The sequence below is a fragment of the Gymnoscopelus microlampas genome (genome assembly GCF_963454915.1).
Source record: "Gymnoscopelus microlampas genome assembly, chromosome: 8".
NCBI lineage: Eukaryota > Metazoa > Chordata > Actinopteri > Myctophiformes > Myctophidae > Gymnoscopelus > Gymnoscopelus microlampas.
The window spans coordinates 13,216,360-13,238,143 of NC_139945.1; the positions used below are offsets into that span (position 1 = coordinate 13,216,360).

General features: G+C 41.0%; 2 protein-coding genes across 2 annotated transcripts in view; one reads left to right on the forward strand and one right to left on the reverse strand.

Annotated features, from left to right (window-relative positions):
• ngef (neuronal guanine nucleotide exchange factor) overlaps positions 1-6,164 on the reverse strand; it is a 36,120-nt gene extending 29,956 nt beyond the window's left edge. The window contains 1 exon segment of the mRNA XM_084065450.1: positions 5,414-6,164. Within this exon segment, the coding sequence (XP_083921576.1) occupies positions 5,414-5,630 (217 nt within the window). The 5' untranslated portion in view covers positions 5,631-6,164.
• Positions 1-12,898, forward strand: part of LOC311049831 (galectin-4-like) — a 459,606-nt gene extending 446,708 nt beyond the window's left edge. Inside the window, exon 12 of the mRNA XM_084063703.1 lies at positions 12,880-12,898. The gene's annotated coding sequence lies outside the window, so the exon portion shown is untranslated. The remainder of the gene's footprint in view (positions 1-12,879) is intronic.
• Positions 12,899-21,784: the final 8,886 nt, after the last annotated feature.

The following is a 21,784-nucleotide window of genomic DNA, read 5'->3' on the forward strand; positions in this document are numbered from 1 at the left end:
TGTTTCACTAACACTAAGATCACTCGTTCACAAACCATTTACCAATGAAGAAATTGTACATGTCCTCAGAACCAAAATTAGTGAAAGTAGCCGATCTACAAGCTCACAAACCATTAAAAGTTGTCAGATTGTACATTGGCTATTTTCACAATGAAGTATGTTATACATTGAAAAAACATACTCTCATTGCTATCTGAAAAGTTGTGAGATTGTAGATCAGCTGTATGTAAAAAACACTCAATTAAGTATTTCATGTTATCTTTAACAATTGCAGATGTATTCATTGATAGTCATGTTGTGTGAAATGCAACTTAGATGAAGTCTGCACCAAGTGAGGCTTGAACTGGTGACCTTCAGGTTGTGGGGCACACATTTAAGCGAGAAGCCACCAACAGACAAGAACCTGTGAAAAAGGAGATCAAACAGATCATACAGTTTCACGCAAATAGCTGAAAAATCCTGGGTTTAAGTGTTTTTCAAACTGCTCAAGATTGCGGACAATCTAAGGGCGGTGCTTACTGGTCAACGTGATAGATGTGTTCCTCATTAGTCAAGGCACATGTGTAAGCAGGTCTAATGGCTGTCGGCCAAACGAGGCATGACTTTTGCCTGTTTAAAGTTTCAATTTTCAAAAAATTGCTATAGCGCCCCCGTTTGACCAATTGGAGTAAGATTGGTTTCAGTGATATTTGGAATGGCCCTTTACATTTCTGCAAAGTTTCAAAGAATGGTAAGTCTGCATGTATGTGTTAGGGGCAGATGAATAATTGTCATAAAACTGCAATATTCATTGGCTCATTAAAGCTTCATTTTTTCACTTATGGAAGATATTTTGCAAACGTTTTTTGGTATAGGTCCAAAGTTCATGTGTAAAAAGTTTCGTGCAGATTACTCAAAAATCCCAGGAGGAGATAGGTTTTAACTGTTTTTCATATAATTCCAAATGGTGGGAGATCTAAAGGTCAGAGGTCAAAAGTCAGAGTGTGAAAGTTGTTCAGCATGAGGAGACGCATGTGTGCATCGAAGTTTCATGGCTGTAGGTCAAACACGGCATGAGTTGTACCTGTTCAAAGTTGGCATTTTTCAATTGAGTGCTATAGCGCCACCTTTTGACGAAAGATTGTGAGAATTATTTCTTGATCGTTTTTCATGACCATCTATCATATGGCCGAGTTTCATAAAAAGCGACTGCACGGTTCAGCCAGAACTGCCAAAAGTGGCAGAAGAAGAAGAAACGGAATAATGCGAATAACAATATGGGTCCATGCTGGAAGCCTGGCCCCATAAATATTGTACTTTTGACTCCTCTACAGCTCTAGAAGGGAAAAAAGAACATGAATGATGAATGAACCACTAAAATCAAGTAGGCCTATAAAAAAAAATCGAAATAGTAAAAAATAGCAGATCTAAAATATGCTCACAATGCTTCACATTGCGAAATACATTTAGAATATGATATTGAACTGAAAATGTGCTTTCTAATTTGTTTGAATACTTATCAATACTTATCTTATTTATCAAAGCATGTACTTGAGTTCTTTAACTCAAGTACAGATTTGACTGAGCAACTTTTGCTTTCAGTTGAGTAACAGTTGACCATGAGTATATATCTATACTTTGACTCAAGTATTGGTGTTGAGTACTTTGTCCACCACTGTGTATAATATCACCCCTAGCCCTAGCTAGGGCAAACTCTCACTGCCCTAAGCACATGTTGTTCCCTGTCTGGGGTCGAGCATTGACAGCTGTGTAATGACACGCATGTACTTCAGCATACAGATTGTCACTTTCTGCTGACTGTAGATCCAAAGCACAGGGTGTTTTGTGACCCTTGGAGAAGATCTATGTGTCTTCGAGTATGTGAGTACAGTTTTTCTAGCCAGGGCAATTGTTTAGAAACAGACTTTGTACCTGCAGACTGCCTAAAAGTGTTGCGTGTAACAACTCAATGCGTTGACGCTGTTAATAAGATGTTATGCAACCCTCGCTTGGACAAAAGAGCCCTATTTAATGTTGCAGCCCCACATGTCCGCACATTCTTGTAGCCCTAATTGCTGTCCCACTTCTACCAGAAGATTATATTTTGCAAATTGGAGCATCTATTCAAAAGCCTTACTAATTACATGCTGCAAGAAACCAAATGGAAGTAGTTTCTTCGTGCCAAAATTACAAGCACAATTTAACTTTCATAGAGGTTTGAGTTATCTTGCCATGATGTAACTCCAAATATTGGCAAGATATCTTGAATAGTTGCTCTGTTGAATAAAAATGTATAATCCAAAATAGTCTCACTAATTAGCGCTAAACGCACACAAAGTGGACTTCGCCAATGTATAACATTACAAAATCTTTAAAAAACAAAACAATTTATGTTGATTTTACAATTTAAATTAGGGAAAAGATCCAGTAGGCCAGTAACAGAATTGTGGCATTTGTTATTGCACAAATAATACACTGCAATAGCAGATTTATCCATCATAGTAAACAGATGGGGGAAACAAAGCTGTGCTGGGTTTTGTAATGTTATAATTGGCAGAATCCAGTTTGAAGTTTCTAAAAGTCTGACTTTGACACCTGTTTCACCATACAATGTAAATCAAGTTTTTTTAATCAACGGAGCAACCATTGAAGATATCTCACTCATATTTGGAGTTGCATCATGGCAAGCTAACTACACAACACAAAACGTTTAGTGGAGCTTTAACCATTTGAACCCCAGCATCCATATTCTGGAGGGAACATTCCCAAAAAATGGCAAATTTACAAGCTCACAACATTGTGAGCTTTTAGATCAGCTATTGTTGGTGAGATTTGGTGTAGAGGTCAAAGTACAAGTGGTGGAAAGTAACTATGTATATTTATTCAATATACATTATACTTCTAATCCACTATATCTCAGAGGCAAATATTGTACTTTTTACCCCAGTACAATTATTTGACAGCTTACTTTACTTGGCTTACTATGGCTTTGCTATGGCTGCGTCTTGATCTGACACCGTCATCCATGCCTGTCCTGTCTGTAAAACAGTGTGATGGTCTGAGAATAATGAATCACCTGCTGCATTGTGGAGTGTGGTGATCTGTCATAGACATAGGCAAGATACGCCCTCAGATCTAAAAGGGCTCAGATCTAAAAAGAGAAAGTTAAACATCAATGTTTGCGCAATATAGCTTTGGAACCACAATGAGATAAGGGTTATCATCATGAAAATTCATAATTTATCTTGAATCCTTCTTTGCACTCTTGTGTCATTCTCTGTCTGGAACTCTCTCCCCCAGAAAACACACACATACTGAATAGCTGTGTCTCTTTTTCAGTTCACATGTCAATATGATTAAATTGTAAAATACAACTTTATAATAGCTCTGCGGGTTTTATGATTGCATTTCTTCATACTTTCCTGTTTAACAAGGGTGGCTGGTGTATGTCTGCTTAGTTAAATAAAAAGCATGACTCTGGTCACACCCATAAAGGCCTATCCCAGATGCTGAACAAAGTCTAACATGTAACACTTTTATTGCATACTTCGCTTGGCCATTATAAATATGCCACATTCCTTTCATCAACCCTGACTAATATAGACACACAGTATGTGGAATACATTTTGATGAAAGATAACAGGAACTGGCAGGTGAATAAGCACTCCAGACAATACTGCTATCATTCTCTGCCATAGTAGCCTCTAGGCGTATAATATGCAAACTGCCTCATCAGGAAGTCACAGTTGGAGGAACTTTCAGGAATTCATGAAATATTATCAACTTATTTCATGTCCAGTAGCTGCTCTAACGCCAGGCTACTGGGTGAAATCGCGAGGTCAAAGGTTGATGTACAAGACACTCACAAACTTCAAACAATAGAACCTGTTTCTCAGGTTTCATTCCCTTGGATGTTTTATAGCACCAAAGGACCGCCAAGCCTGCCTGTGTGTGTTCCTTTGGAACAATAACCGCTTAGCCCATCAATAGAACAGCCACAATTACGTGAGACAAGGTGATGGAAGGAACGAGGCCAGAGGTCGTTGGTGTCCCACACCATCAATAGACTCTATTTCCACCAGCAGATAAAGATCTACTCCAATCCAAGAGGCTGGTGTGTCCATTGTAGCCCAAAGATGTTTACCACGCAATGTTTAAGCACAAACAAGAGAAAACCAGTTATAATCTGCTTTAGGGTTGTTGAGCTAGAGGCTAGAGAAACAATTTAAACAACAGGTGACAGATGTAATTATGAGCTAAAATGAATCCTAGCAGTATGTTTACCTCCGACAAGTAGGTTACCCTCCTTTCAGCAGGTTATGTTTTCGCCCCTGTTTGTCTGTCTGTCTATTTGTGAACAACACACCTCAAGACATAATGTGAATCAACAATCAATAAGGATTTATTTGTCACTTACTTATAGTAGAAGCAGCAAAATGTTGGTGGGACATGTTCCACAAAGACTGTGCTACCCTTATCAGTACTTGCGTAGGTACCGATAAAAATGGTATCCGTTATAAAAGCTACAGTACACCATAAATCCCTTAGTGCACTCTTTGCAGTTACCCTTATGGTTCAACTTGGTTCCATTTGCACACTCTTCAGAGTTTAACATTGAGGATTGTACTTTTAGTTGCTAGAATGAAAGGTTTTACAACTTGATCATCAAATTATGGCCCTGTAATGTGTCATTTTAAACAACCCTAACCCTAACTCACAGATTTGAGTACCATAAAGTGCACTGCACTTTAACCCCAACAGAAATTCCATGTGACCATTTATCGTCACAGCTTTCCTTGGATAGTTGGACAGACAACACAAATGAGGAGCTTCTTGCTGTTAGTGAGCTAAGAAGCTGTGTTTAAAGTCCACAGTGAAAAGTCACTGTAAGCAATAACATGCCTTTACTTATATGAAGTAGTTATTTTGTGACAATTTCAATATTTTTATATATTTTAAGGCCAGTCAAATTGTAATTATTATTATATGTTGCTTGCAGTTCTGTATGGTATGTGCATAGCTTTTGAAATTGTAGTTGCTTAGTGTCGAAACTATTGCAAACTAGTGTATATGTAATGTATGACACATACAGTATGTTTACAGTATATTGTATATTCATTTTAGAAGAAGTAATGTAGGTTACCTACTGAAAACGTACACATATCCATTGTGGTTTAGAAATCACATGATTAAAGCAAGGCTTTTTGTACTATATCAGTGGTTCTCAAAGTGGGGTTCAGGGACCCTCAGGGTTCCTTGAGGGGGCTCCAAATGGACCCTTACGGGTCTGTAACTCTGAGAGTTGTGCGGGTCTTTGAAATTAAAACATCTGAGAACCACTGTACAATGTGTTTATTTGTGCTGCCAAGGGGGAGCTCTGCTCTCTACTTAGTCTTTCTAGCATGGTTTAGTTTAGTTAAGTTTAGTTTCTTACTCTCTGTGTGTTCAGATGATGAAGCTACCCTCTTCTTCCTCATGGACCGGTAGAAGCGTGAGTTCCTGCGGTTGGAGTCTCTGCTAAACCCATTTTTGGGGTCGTCCTCATCCTCGTCTTCATCGTGACTGGGGTGTACCACGGCCGCCGGGCGCTTCTCGGGGGGCACCTGCGACTTCTGCCCCCACTTGCCCCTGAACAGGGCTGTCATTGCCATGGTAACAGACAGCTTTACTTCCCCCCACCCTCCCCTCTTAGATGAGAGGAAGAGAGTCCCCTGCAGCACTAACAACTTTGAGGGAATGTGGGGATGAAAGAGTCCATCAAATATTATCCGGAATCCAAGAGAAAATCCATCCCTGTCAACAACAAGTCCTGGTAAGAATTATTCCCAAGCGTAGGTTAATAACTAAACCTCAGAACCTCTCACAAAACACACACACACATTCGTGACTCACACTCACACTCTCAACAGTGCCTAACAAACCAGGTAAATAACAAACAAAAATCCTTTTCCTGTTTCTATCTCTTTCTCTCACTCTGCTCCCTTCCCTGCAGGGGTAGGAGTGTTGTTAGTTACACAGCCTTCAGAGCCAGCGACAGTCAACCCTCTGTCTCTCTGTCTCTCTGTCTCTGTCTGTCTGTCTGTCTGTCTGTCTGTCTGTCTGTCTGTCTGTCTGTCTGTCTGTCTGTCTGTCTGTGTCTCTCTCTCTCTCTCTCTCTCTCTCTCTCTCTCTCTCTCTCTCTCTCTCTCTCTCTCTCTCTCTCTCTCTCTCTCTCTCTCTCTCTCTCTCTCTCTCTCTTAAGCTGTAATTATTACATTTACCATATGACTTTCTCTCTCTCTCTCTCTCTCTCTCTCTCTCTCTCTCTCTCTCTCTCTCTCTCTCTCTCTCTCTCTCTCTCTCTCTAACTCTTTCTCTCCTGCCCAGCCTCTGTCTCTCTTTTTTTGCTCCCTCCTTTACTCCAACTCCCCCAACACACACACACACAGGCGCGTCACACTGTACTGTTTCAGACAGAACATAGGACCTACATTCCTAAGCTCAGCCTGGCTTTACCTGCCAGCCCGCCTCTCTGCTTCGCTCCACTCTACTGTAGAACCTGAAAAGCCACCTGCTCACCTGCTCCAGGCAGCTCTCATGTAGCGCCATGTCTCCTCCAAAGTCAGGGGTCCATTTTTATCTGTATTTCAAAATTATTGTTATTTTCTTTTTTTTTGTAGACCCCCTAATTCTCACAGTCTGGCTACTCCAACGCACTTTGCAGTGGTGAAATCAAAAAGTTTTGGGAGGAAAACACACAAAGCAAGTTATGGGATTCTTGTGTGGGGAAGTTTGTCCTCCCCACGCGAAGGAACTGTGTGTGTGTGTGTGTGTGTGTGTGTGTGTGTGTGTGTGTGTGTGTGTGTGTGTGTGTGTGTGTGTGTGTGTGTGTGTGTGTGTGTGTGTGTGTGTGTGTGTGTGTGTGTGTGTGTGTGTGTGTGTGTGTGTACCAGAGTTTTATCTCCAGTCAGCTGACCAGGAGAGTTTAAAGTTCGCTTTCTTTCTTTCAGCACAACAGTAAGTCTGCCACAGCTTTGTTTTAATGATAGGGCCTGGTAAAAGATCAACAATACCAAGTCCAGAAAGCTGCTCCAATCCTACATTATTTTGAGATTGCACGTACAAGGAACTTGTAGGCCTATATGTCATAATCAAATCATATATTTTAAAGAAAAATAAAGATTTAAAATAGCATTTTAAAGTTCAGAATAATAGTTCTATAGCTTTGCAGTTTCCTTTGACTTAGTTCAAGAAATCATGTCATTTGTGTAAAATGTTTGAATTGATGAATGATAAGGTGAAATGGAACCTGAGTCACTCTGAATTTTCCATAATCTAATAATGCATCAATGAATAAGTCACGTAGACAATGATGTCCAAACACAAGTCACAAGACAAAGTGTTTGTGAGAGAGAGAGAGAGAGAGAGAGAGAGAGAGAGAGAGAGAGAGAGAGAGAGAGAGAGAGAGAGAGAGAGAGAGTCAGAGTCACACATTTCTCAGACTCTCCCACTTTGAAAGGGTGTTGTCTAGTAAAGAGATGTCACAATGAATCACACCTGTAATGAGCACTGCAATGTAATGGCCGTCAGGCAGACGACTGCATATAAAACATGTGACCCCACACGCTCTTTTAGCAATGCTTCACGTTGCCACGCATTGTGAGCTTGTTGATCTGCTATTTTTGTTCCCCCCAGAATATGGATGCTGCCTGCGGTTCAACTTGGGTCATGTGACCAGATCGAAGGTGTGTGTGTGTGTGTGTGTGTGTGTGTGTGTGTGTGTGTGTGTGTGTGTGTGTGTGTGTGTGTGTGTGTGTGTGTGTGTGTGTGTGTGTGTGTGTGTGTGTGTGTGTGTGTGTGTGTGTGAGTGACTCCGGAGCTTATCTCATAAACCGCTGGACAGATCAGCACCAAATATTTGTGCACGCAGCCAAGTAGGCCAAGGAAGACAATTGAATCAAATAACACCAGTATTTTGGCCTATAACTCGAAATGTATTTTTCCATGGATCCCTTGTGTCATGATGACTCCCATCGTCTTCAAAACAGACTTTTTGATCCTCCTCCTACATATTTTGAACAGGACTCACACAATTCGCTACACATTTTGTCTGGAGTCATGTGATAAAAATGTATCATACAGAGTTTTGATATTCCATACCGTTTGGCTATCATCTTGGTTTGCGGCGGGAGGGGCCTATGTTATAAAAACAATGAGCCTCATGCAGCAATAAGTTCCTAATGTTTCCTCTTACATTTCTTCCTAAGTGAATTCCTAAGAGAAGTCGAATCAGATTCATGAAGCGCTCTTAAAAGGCAGAATTATTCATAACTTATGTTCTTATGATGATGAATCCCAGTCCTCGTAACTTGAAGGGGTGTGCCAGTTAATCCAAATTACCATAGGTAGCCGCCCCACCAATCCCCATATAAGGCATGACATGGCTCTGCCTGCAGTCACACCTGTGTGTGATTGCTGCTCACAGACATCACAGGAAATCACACAGAAATAAAGTTGAGAGAATGAAGTAAAGAATACCTAAACTAAAGTCTAAAGATGGTTGAACACCAGACTCCAAACATAAAAATAAATAAATCAATTGTTCTGTGGAGGTACTTCTGAAGTGAACAGCAAATTATTTTATTTAATTAATGAATGTGTTTTATTATTTCTCTCACATTAATCAACATATCAACACTAGACATCAATGTAAATTTGCTGAAATGACCATGTTATCCATATTTCATGTTCAGTAGTAGCGTTAGTAGTGGATATAAAACATTTTATTACTGAAAGCTGGTGGGTGGATATGGAGGGTCTTTAAGGTAGCAGCTGCTTGGTATGTAATGGGGTGGAAATAGGGGTGTGGTGGGTGATATGGTGGTGCAAGGAGGGGTGTAGGGGGCTGTGTGGGGGGTATGGGGATGGGTGTGACGTGTGGGTATAGGGGGGCTTTCGGGTAAGAAGGGGACGGGAAAATGGGGGTGTGGCGAATGTCGGGGATATGGGGGTGGGGGTATGGGGGGGCGATGAGGGTGGGGGGGGGATGCGGGTGGGTTGGGTGGGGGGTTATGGGGTGGGTATGGGGCTTGGGCTTCAACTCAACCGGGTTCCTCGTTTGCTGTGGACCCCCTGGAACTCCCTCAAGGACCCCTGGGGGTCCCCAGACCACACTTTTGAGAACCTTTTTTGCTCTAAAGATATGATAAAAATATTATTGTAATTTAAATCCCATTATTATTATTATACAACTGTAGAATTGAAGAAACTTCGAGAATTAATTATTTTTGCACAAACATGTCACACTTAAGAACTCAAAGGCCACCCTAAGAGTGCTCTCTAGTATGCATAGATTTATTCTTAACTTAAGAACAAATCACAGCTAAGAAAACATTTGTGAATGCCAAAATCTCTTAAAGAACTTCTTAAGTGGGTCTAAGAACAAATTTGTTCGTAAGTACGGTTCATGAATCGGGCCCAATGTGCAGAGCCAAAAGTCACTGTTTGTTGCAGAAACATGTTTTTGTTTTACCAGTCTTCACCAAATAGACGCATGATCTCGGGAGTCATGTGACAATGAGTGTCAAACATATTTTTGATATTCCATACCTGTAACTGGCTTCCAAAATTAGTGAGAGGGTCTTTTTATTTTTTTATTTGGATTTAAAAAAAACTAACAAAAAAAAACACACACACTGTAAATCATGAACACAGCATCCAATCATTAGTTCTAACTATAAGCCACTAGTTCAAGCTCTGTTCAACTGAGAGGACGGCACCAGTGCAGATATGCTTGCTCAAAGCTGTCTCAGAGAGAGTGCTTTTTGTGGGACCTGTCAGTGGGTAGCGACTTAGTGTTCCAGCTTCTAAAGCTGTTACCCCAAAGTGCAGAGCACAGCCTCTTCCCCTACCTCCTTATTCTTCACCTCCATTGACCCAGACTGTCAGCCGGAGCTCCTCAGCAGACCTCACTCAGCACGATGGGAGGAGGATCTGTGGGACCGGATGTGACAGGCAGGCATCAGGGCAGACACAAGCAACACTTCAGCTCTCCCCGCAGTGAACAACCCAGCAAACAAACACCTCTTCCCCAGTTCATCCATAGTGCCAGAGAGAGAGAGAGAGAGAGAGAGAGAGAGAGAGAGAGAGAGAGAGAGAGACTAACCCCAACCAGAAATAAGGGATATCAAGCTTAACAGTAGTGCGATGTAGAAATAATCTGTTACAAGTGAAAGTCCGGAATTAAAAATGTACTTGAGTAAAAGTACAAAAGTATTGGTATGAAAATGTACTTAAAGTACCAAAAGTGGAAAGTACTCATTATGCAGAATGTCCTATTTCTCAAGTTTTCAAATGTATAGAATGTGTATAAACATTTTGAAAATAGCAGATCTACAAGCTCACAATGCGTCATCGCGAAACATTGTGAGCTTGTAGATCGGCTATTTTCAAATGGCCGAAATGTATATACAGTAGGGCTGAAGTGGGTAGCCTAATGTATGTTTTGTAATAATAATCAAAATATACAAAGTAACTAAACTAAAAGTTTTCAAATAATTGTAGAGGAGTAAAAGTACAATATTTTCCCCTGAGATGTAAAAGTACTGAAAATTGGAAATACTCAAATAAAGTCAAAACATGTCAAAATTGTACTTAAGTTCAGTACTTGAGTGTATTAATTAGTTACTTTCCACCACTGCCTAGAGGGAGGGAAACTCACCTCAAACGATGCGCTGGGCCGTCCACAGTTCCCATGGCAGTACAAGTTCCTCATTCTATTTATGTGATTGTGAAGATATGGTATATTGTTTGTTCTTTTGTCTGTGGTTTGGCAAATGATGCTACTGTATGTATGTGGTGATGTACTCATGGTTCACTTGACAAGAAACATCTGACACTAAAGTGACATCATCAATCAATCAATTGAAAGACAAATCCAAAACACCTAATTTAAAAAACAGGAGGAACTAGAATGGGGTCTGAGGAACGCCAAGGCTTACACGCATGCATGCACGCATGCACGAACGCGCACACACACGCACGCACGCACGCACGCACGCACGCACGCACGCACGCACGCACACACACACACACACACGCACACACACACACACACACACACACACACACACACACACACACACACACACACACACACACACAGACACATAGACACACAGACACATAGACACAGAAAGTGAGAGACAAGCACATCGAGACAACACAACACGCACACGCTGGTAGACATAGGCCTACTCTTTGAATGTTTTAGTATTTAGTAGGATTGTGTTTGTAGATTATTTTTACACATATGTTGTGTGGAATTTTAATCTATCGGGTAATATTATAAAGTCTTTACCTTCTAAGTTATTTATAGAATTGCTTGATTTATTTATTATTTTATTTATTTATGTATTTATTTATTTATGTATTGATGTACGTATTTATTGGATGGATGCATTTTTCTCTTGTTTCTTTTTACTATATTTTTTTGTTATTTGATCCTAAAGGAGCTAAGATTCAAGGTGCAATATCTTTCCAGTGTATGTGTGTTTGCGAATTTGCCAAATAAGCTGTTGCAGCATCTGGCTACCAACAGAGGGCAGCAGTAGCCTGATGAATCTGCTGACACTGAGCTGTAAGCCTGAAGCTCCACTGCTGAGTGGAACCATACAGTTATAAAAAGACCTGAGCGGAACTGGGTTTTGTATTTCTATACCTCTAATTAAATAACTTGGTTTTGTTTGTGAATCATGTTTTTGGAATTGAGATTTGTTGCTTTTCATTTACCTGCCAGAGGTCTCTGCGTATTTTCCCGTTATACTGCCTTTATTAAGGGGCCAAGGCCGTAGGGCCTTTGGACCCTTGTCCCTACACTTTCGTCTTCTTCTTCTTCCGCCACATTTTGCAGTTCTGGCCTAACCGTGCAGACGCTTTTTACGAAACTCTGCAATATGTTAGAGGGCTATGCCAAACGGGTAAGGCACGAAACTCACAACTATTGGCCAAAGGGTGGCACTATAGCACTCAATTGAAAATGCAAAGTTTGATTATTTATAACTCATGCCCTGTTTAAGCTATTGCCATGAAACTTTAATGCACATATGCGTTTCCTCATGACAAACAACTTTCACACTCTGACTTTTGACCTTTGACCTTTATATCTACCACCATTTTGAATTATATGAAAAACAGTTCAAATCTATCTCCTCTGTGATCCGCAGGAAAAAGGAATGTATGCGTGTGTTGGTCTACTGACAAATGCAGATTCAAGAATTCACATGCAGAATTGCTGATTTACAAATGATATTTTATGATATGCACACACAAATCTCTCCCCATATGTCTGCGCTTGAGTGTGTGTGTGTGTGTGTGTGTGTGTGTGTGTGTGTGTGTGTGTGTGTGTGTGTGTGTGTGTGTGTGTGTGTGTGGGTGGGTGGGTGGGTGGGTGGGCGGGCGGGCGGGCGGGCGGGCGCGCGCTGTTCCAGTGTTTCATTCAGTAAAGTAGAGTCCTGTGTGGATGAGTTGGATGAGACTCGCAGTGTCAAGCTGAAAAACCTTAGCCTGGCATGGGCAGACTAATATCACTGCATAGATATTAGTCTGGAATCTCTGTGTGGAACCAGCATTTCTAAGGGGCAAATTAAAAAAATGTCCCTGATGATAAACCCGCCCCATATTTGCATACTGGGCCCTTATTGGTCCCTCACAACGTCGGTGGGAGAGAAATCCAATTTCTATTGAGAGGGGCCAGACCTAATCTGCCGATGGCAATTTATTTTGCAATGGCAGATTCGTCTGGAACCAGGCTAGAAAAACCTGTTGTCTGACTACTTTGACAAGAGACGAGACGGAGACCACCCACTCACTCTGGACGAGGATGATGATGACCTCAACAAATATAAGGTAACATACACTCTCACACACACACGCACGCACGCACGCACGCACGCACGCACGCACGCACGCACGCACGCACGCACGCACGCACACACACACACACACACACACACACAGACACACACACACACTATATCAGTGTTGATTTAACTCGAAAGAGGATTACAGTAATTGATTTGGCTATTGGCTATTTCATCCTGGGTCTATTCGTTTCAGCATATCACAACAACTGGACTTTCATAGATATTTATTTTGTTTGCATGTGTGCATGTGTGTGTGTGTGTGTGTGTGTGTGTGTGTGTGTGTGTGTGTGTGTGTAGCTGTCAGACTGGAAAGGTGAGATCCGAGCAGACATTATAAGTTTCCTTTCCAACCGAAGTGATGAGAAGTTCTCTGGAAGAGCTGTCGCAAGGATCTTCCATGGAATAAGTGAGAACACACATTCTCACATTATTACACTGTGATACTGGCGAGCTCTCACTTAGTTACACCAGCACCAAAAATACACAACTCTTCTCCTAGACCTCTAGAGGGAGTTTTCTCTTCTCTTCTCTTCTCTTCTCTTCTCTTCTCTTCTCTTCTCTTCTCTTCTCTTCTCTTCTCTTCTCTTCAAGAACATCAACACTAAAAAAGATCTCTTTCTGTCTCTCAGGCAGTCCGTGTTATCCCGACCAAACATACGGCAGGGACCGACACTACTGGAGAAAATACATCCAGTAAGTTTGACCACAACCAGCTCATACGATGGGCCACCCAAGAAATGATTCGCTTTAAGTGACAGATCACGTGCACACAGCAGCAAGTATTCATATAACCACCAGCTTTTGTACCAAATGGATCTGCAATTACAGTAAACCCCACATCGTGTCTTAAAAGCCTACACCAAGCTAGAGTAAGTGGCAAACGGAATTGGGACTTTTGCAAAATTATGCCACTATGCAAAGTCTAAACCCATTTTTTGATTTTGCAGTGCAGAACATTAAATGTACAACTAGAAAAAGTGATCAGACCGATCCGTCTTGATCACTTGACTATAGGGATAATGTGTACCGATTTGCGTGATGAAATAAAATAATAGTTTCGCAAAAATTGGCCTCCTGGTGGCGCTATAATAGGGCAATGTTGAAAGGGTGGCATTTGTTCCTCAACGTAGTGCGAATGTGCGTGCAAAGTTTCACAGCAATCGGACAGTGCGTTCATAATTTGCAGCATTTTGTTCAAAACAGGCCACCCTGCAAATTTTAGATGTCAATCTTAGCCAATCAGGATGGAATATGAAAAATCAAACAGATCCGTCTTGATCACATGACTATAGAGATCATGTGTACTGATTTGTGTGAAATTTGGATAAAATCTGAAGGAGGACGCTGTGTTCATGATTTGAGGCATTTTGTTCAAAACGGAGCACTCCTGCAAACTTTGGAAGCCAATGTTAGCCAATCAGGATGGAATATGAAAAATCTGAAAGACACGTTTCGTTTAATGGCTATAGAGATACTGTGTACCGATTTGCGTGATGTTTGGACAAAATCTGTAGGAGTACTGTCAAAAAAATTGATTTGCAAACAACCGCCTCCTGGTGGCGCTATAACAGGCCCATGTGAAAAATTGGGCAGAGGTTCTGCTCTGGCATCCATGGAGTGTGTGTGTGCACAGTTTCGCTGCGATCATGCCAATGGTGCCGGAAATTAGCTGATCACTGACTGATATAAGGATTACTGCTGATGACTGATGATCCTCTGCACTGAGTAGCTATAATTAATACGACAAGTCACTTTCAAAGTGTCCACTGGATGCTCATTTCTTACCATCCTATTGTGTTGATAGCCTTTCACCTGACGTACAAAACGCTAACTGCTGACACTAATGCCATGCTAAATTAATTATTCACTTTCAAACACTCAAAGGTATGGCACTTTCAAACACCCACAAGTACATTGGCAAAAGCATAGAGCAGTGGTTTTCAAAGTGATCCCCAGGGTCCCACTACAGGGTCCAGGGGCACGGGGTCCACAGCCAAATGTGGAGTAGTTTAACTATAATTTGATTTGATTCACTTGAATTCATCCCAAGTGAGAGTAACTTCCAACAATGTGTTATTATGTTACCACTATGATGAATCTATTTCTCATGTACAATTATGACATTATGACACATTAAACCAAAAACATTCTATTAGGGTCCCTAGGGACTCCCTAGATAGAATGATTTGAAATGGGGGAAGATGGCCTAGTGAAAGTAAATGTTGTGCATCCTAGACATAGTTAGTTAGTCTTTATGTACATTCTATGATTAACAGAGGAAGCTGTTCTTTTGTATCATCCCATAAAGTGTCAGGTGCCTTGCTGTATGGCTCTAAGCCTAGTTTAATATGCATGTTTGAGTGTACTCAGTACATGCCCATAATGCTTGCTTGTGTGATAAGATGTCGGTGGACTCTGGTCTGACTCAATCCCCAGTAAGATAAGATAAGATATTGAGATATGTCCAGTTTCCACTGAATCAGGATAGAATTTTCTTTTTTTCCTTTTTTTAGAAGGTCTTCTTATGGCTTTTCCTAACAAGAAGAAAACTATGGAATGTAAATGCCCTTGGTAGACACACAGGGGAAGATCACAGTAGAATGCACCATGTGACATGTCACATTAAAAACATGTGGTAAGAGAATGAATTAAAAAACATTCCCATTGAGCTTGTTGCTGTTTTACAGTCAAAGTCTGACTTACAGTAAGACAGCCAATTCAGAACTGTTTTCATGTGTTTGATATAATTAAAAGGCCTGTATATATTGTGGCAAACCAGGGGAAGCTCAGCCTCAGATGTCAGTCAAGCCCAGGCTGGGCCAGGTAATAGAGGACATATACTATCCTGTCCAGGTTCTGCAGCCAATAGGTAGCTGGCTGTGGTCACACCTGCAGCCCATCTGACAATCAGCCAGCTGAGTACTTAAATCACCAGCTCCCAGAGAGCTGGTTAGTCAGTTGGAGCCAGACAGCAAGCAGGCAGGCAACACACTCTCTGTCATGAGTGGAATAGTCTCGCGTAGCCAGACCCCACAGAAAATGAAAAACAGCGACCTCTGCTTTTCTGATATTCTGTGGAGTCTGGCAGGAGTATAATGTTAGACTAGAGCGCAGGGAAACACCGGTTTCATGTCTGCCTATAGCGCATCACTTCCGGTTGGTGCGACCATGTTTTCATTCCCACTAACAATATTTCTACACGGAACACTAACACCACTTCTCCCAGAGAACATGGATGGTTTTGGTTATAAGCCCACTTGTTTCTATGATGAAAGAGTAATTTAAAATGTGAATATCTTTCCGTGGTTTTGTCCGCTCCGAGGACGCTATTGTTAAATTAGTTTCGGCTAGTTTCGTGGGGGGGAGGGTGGATCATGGTGGATGGACACGTGAATCCCGCCCACTACATTTGATTGGGTAAAGCGCGGCCCACTTCCTGATCTGAAGGCACGCCCACTTTTAGCCAATGCGCACTGGTTAGGACGAACCGCTCCGACAGATTCCACCGCAGGTCGGAATCTGTTCTTGAGAGATTATGAGTGGAAGGATGTCATGTCGGTGCAAGTGAGTTTTCATTATTCTGAACCATATGGAACGCTGTTGTATGAACTTGATGTCCTCATAAACTTATGGCTCACCTGGTCTCTCTCTCTCTCCCCCCCCCCCACCTAGGCCACATGAGCTCCAACACCGTGGGGGAAGGCAGGGTTCCCCCCCCCCCCCCAATGGAATCTATAGTCACTGCTCTCTCTCTGCTCTGCCCACAGGACAGCAGAGCCCCCCTGTGTAGCATAGGCTAAAAGCCACAGCCCCAATTAAGTTATACCACATCTGACTCTGTGTTTCCTATTTTATTGTGAATCTTACCTCCACTACCCCTGGGTTGCCACAATATGTACAAGCAGTATAGAGAACCAACCAAAGAAACTTTACTGTTCATTTGGCCTGTGGAAAGTCAGTTACTGTATTACGGCCATAAAAGCCAGTCGCTGTCTACTTTTACTTTACTTTACTTAAATTGATATTAAATTGATACACAAACATTTTAACAACTATTTTTGTTAACCAAAATATCACTTCCCCTACTGTACCTTTAAGACAAATGTACTGTATACTTTGTTGTGTGACCCTTTCATTAAGTGTATGTTGAAAATACATATTTTTTGTCAAGCATCACTTGTAGAAAGGATCATGGACAAAGTCTAAATTAGCCATCAGTGGCAGTGTTTCCCCACGTCCTTATTTATTTGTGGTGAATGGCCTGAATACTTTGCACTGTTTAGTTGATCCCTTATGAATAGCTTGAGCACAATAAAGAATAGAAGATTAATACATTAAATTGCTATCTGAAATACATTATAATGTGCATTATGAGAACCAGTTATATGAAGATAAGATATAATATATTATAATGAGCATTAGTGAGGACCAATTTTATGTAGATCGCCCCCATTTATTTTCGCGGACCAGTGGTTCTTGTATTCCTGTATTTGTTTTACTGAGGATAAGGTTAGAAATAAGTTTACGGTTAGCCATATTATTAGTTTTACTGAGGTTACGTTTAGGAATAAGGTTAGGTTTAGGCATAGTTTAATGAGGTTACGTTTAGGAATACCAGGTGAATATCACCGGATTTCCCCGGGGTGACTGTTTTGGGGCGAGAGTTTTGGTGTTCATCTGTAGTGGGCAACAGCACATGCGTCCGCAATAATGCTATCAGGATCAGATTATTAGTAGTATATTGGGTACCAAATACTTACCAAAGAAGTTTTACTCTGGGAAGGTTTTCAGACTCCTCCATTCATTGACCCAAGTTTATATATTTGTAGGCCAAAGATTTTTATATTTGTAATGGTCAAGGTTTCTTTATACTGCGTGTGTGTGTGTGTGTGTGTGTGTGTGTGTGTGTGTGTACTGTACTTAAGCTCACAACGTGTCGCATCGCGACGCGTTGTGAGCTTGTAGATCTGCTATTTTAGTACTTAGTACTTTTGGTACTTTAAGTACATTTTGATGCCAATACTTTTGTACTTTTACTATTATTACTAGTATTTTTATATTGCAGTATTGGTACTTTTACTTACGTAGAGAATTTGAGTACTTTTTCCACTTATTTGGGCTTGCTTTCAAGATTCTTTTTGAAAATAGCTGATGTAATTGGGCTCAAGTGGTCGCGTTGTGAGCTGGTAGATCTGCTATTTTTGAAATATTTAGTACTTTTACTTTTGGTACTTTCAGTACATTTTGATGCCAATACTTTTGTACTTTTACACAAGTACATTTTGAATTCTGGACTTTTACTTGTAACAGAGTATTTTTATATTGCAGTGTTGGTACTTTTACCAATATTTACAAGCAACTTTACAGAAAACGAGGTCGCTTACAATTAGTATACATGGCAACACTAGTACGTGTGTGTGTGTGTGTGTGTGTGTGTGTGTGTGTGTGTGTGTGTGTGTGTGTGTGTGTGTGTGTGTGTGTGTGTGTGTGTGTTGAGGAATGCACAAGTGGCGAAACAAACACATTTACACTAGCGTGTGTGTCACCTACATAGTCAATCTATATACCATTTTAAAGGTATGTGTCCTTGTGATTAAAATGATGCAAACCATTCCAAGATTAGTCAGCGTAACACAAAACATGTTTTATTAAAATAGCAGATCTACAAGCTCACAACACGTCGCTGTGTGCTTGTAGATCTGCTATTTTTGTTTTTTCATTTTATACTTTAATTAGAAAAGACATTAATGAAACCAAATGGACCCATTTGGGAATTTTGTTCATGTAACTTGGAGGCAGTATATTTTTTATTTACCCCTCTCTTACTAGTTAACATGGGGAGTTTTACAAGTGTGCCTGTATTCAGTGTATTGTAAGGTAACTTAGTGTTGTAAATGATTAGTAGCCTTAAAGCTACTATTTGAATACTATTATTATTTTGCCTATACTGTGTGGCTGGCTGTGCATCACTCTGATTGCGTCTTTCATTCATACTGAAACGTGTTAATTGTCCATCACCTGACAACCATTGTTGTGCTGTTGACGACCATTAGGCTAGGGCCCGTTCCACGAAACCTGGATTAGGGATAAACCGGGTTTAACCCGGGTTTAATCGGCTATCCTGGCTTTGGATTATCCAGGAAGCGGTTTCACGAAAGCTGAGTTAGCTTGGCAGATTAATTTAGCCAGTAAACCTGGATATGTTTATCCATGATCCAGTTTCACGAAAGAAAATTGAAGCAATCCTGCCTTAGTTACCATGGCAATTTAGCTGTGAAGTTAGCCTGGTCCGGACCAGGCTAACAGCCAAGATTTATTAATCCAGTGCCTTGTTCTTCAGTTTTTTGTGAAATAGCTGTTAGTCCAATGACTCCAATCGTAAACCAATGAGTTTTTTCACACTTATTCAATTCTTATGCGAAAATCGAAGATCTACAAGCTCGGAAAAAAATTGTCTTATGGCGGCCGGGGTCCCCGTGGCGGCCGGGGGTCCACGGGGGTCCCCATGGTGGCCGGGGGTCCACGGGGGTCCCGTGGACCCCCGGCCACCATGGGGCCCCCCGTGTACCCCCGTGTACCCCCGGCCCCCCGTCGGGGGTCAACGGGGGTCCGGGAGTACACGGGGGGGCGGGTACTCCCGAACCCCCGTTGACCCCCGGCCCCGTGTACTCCTGGACCCCCGTTGACCCCCGTTGACCGGGGACCCCCGGCCGCCAAAAGGGAAGCTTTTCACTTGTAGATCTTCGATTTTAGAAATTAAAAATTAGAAAATGATTCGAAGTGTTTATAATTATAATTCCAATATTCACATAAACTCCTCATGTTTAAGCCTAACTGAATTATATATTTATTGACTTGTATATAAATTAGTTGCATATTTTTGGACAACTTTTGCTTTTAATTTGCTAATTCGCTTTCTCTGGATCTATATTTATTGCGGCCGTGTTTCCTTTCTTGCTTATTTTACATTTAAATTCCTTGTATGATTCCATGAGCTGCTGCTGTTCAGCCACAGAGAAGAACGCCACTCTGGTTTTGGGCTCCATGATTGGTCAAGTTCAAGGACTCTGCTATCGACTTTCATGGTCTTTTATAGGAATAGGTGAACTCACATTCAGCCTGGTTTAACGATCCTGGCTTGACAAAGTCACTCCTTCTCAGCCAGGCTTGGCGTTCGTGGAACTGAATAAACCAGGCTGAACAGCGCAGGCTTGTCAAACCTGGATTTTCCTTTTAAACCAGGATAATTTAATTCCGCTTTCGTGGAATAGACCCCTGTACATTGAAATAAACTCAATGGAGTCCATGCATATTTTTTTTGTTGATTTGTTTAATGTGCCAATCTAATGCAAGATTCCTATTAGAATGTTGCCTCCCACATGGCCATGCTAATGTCCAGGTTGGACCCTGGATATTAGCATGCATCACTTAGGCACTCAACACACAACCCAGTACTGCACCCCCCAACGAAGACCTGATCACTAAGTTCAAAGACAATATCACCACCCCCATACTAATGCTAATCACATCCAGTCTGAACAGTCTCTCACACAATCGCCCTTTGTCAAACAGGCTACCCTTGTCTCTGTGAAATGTGTCTGCACTGTGCACCCAATAACAAGTTATTTCAATGTTAGCATTTTTTGGTCTTTTTTTATAATACTCAAATAATACATAAATAAAGTCGGGCACAGTTTGAACTAGGGATGTTTAAATCATACTTACAACATAAAAACAGTATGGCCATTTGAAGAGTTCCCCTCATATTACTTCAGCTAGATTGTGTGGGCCCATATAGATGTAGACAGTACAGTGTAATTTGTGTAAAATTGCAAATAATAAACAAACAAATGCTATGTTATCTTCAACAAAGCAGTGTACAGGCATTCATTGATATGCTATTCATTTGGTTTGTGTGTTTGGTTTGTGTGTGTGTGTGTGTGTGTTTGGTTTGTGTGTGTGTGTGTGTGTGTGTGTGTGTGTGTGTGTGTGTGTGTGTGTGTGTGTGTGTGTGTGTGTGTGCATGTTAAAGCTCTATATTCTGATAGTAATCATTGCTTGAGTGTTTTTGAATAATATCTACCATGCTCTCCATCTCTTTAATAAAGAGAGGTGTGTTATTATTTTCATTCAACCAGGAGAGAATTCCCATTTATCAGCTTAAATGTTATATCATTTTTTTGCTCATTACTTTGTGTCATCACTTTCCATTTCACTTGTTTATTGTGTATTCTGTATGAGTTATCTCTCCTGGTTGGACAAAATTGCTATCCAGAAGTGAAATCTATTTCCCGTTTACTAAAGAGCTGGAGAGACAGGGAGACTCCTACTCTGATCATGAACCAATTTCCATTACACTCACACTTCAAGAATGAATACATTTACCACTCAACTGAACAGCCACTCACGCCACCGCAACATCACTCCACATACAATTACAGCTACTTCGTGTTGTGAAGAAACAAGCCTACACTAATTTACCTGCATTCTGTACTTTTTTACATAAATGTTTCCATTTCCTTAATTTGCATTTGTGAAAATCACTTTCATCTTTATTACTCATTTCAAAGATACATGTACACTGTCTTGTTTACTGCAAAATGTTATTGCTCCATTTCTTCAATAAAAACGTCTATGAAAACATTGCCTCTGATATTATTTTGTGTCTTACACAAATCACACACACAATCAATGTAAAGCGCTTCGGATAGAAGCGCTATATAAATGCACCATTTACCATTTTACCATTTACAAATACTTTCCCATCTTTAGATGCCTCTACTTATAATAATGACTGCATGTTTGACATTTTGCCCTGTACATGGCTGCTCTCTATCCATCTTTCTCTCCACCTCTCTCTCCCTGAGTCCCCCCACTCTGATGATGCAGTTGACCCGTCTGTG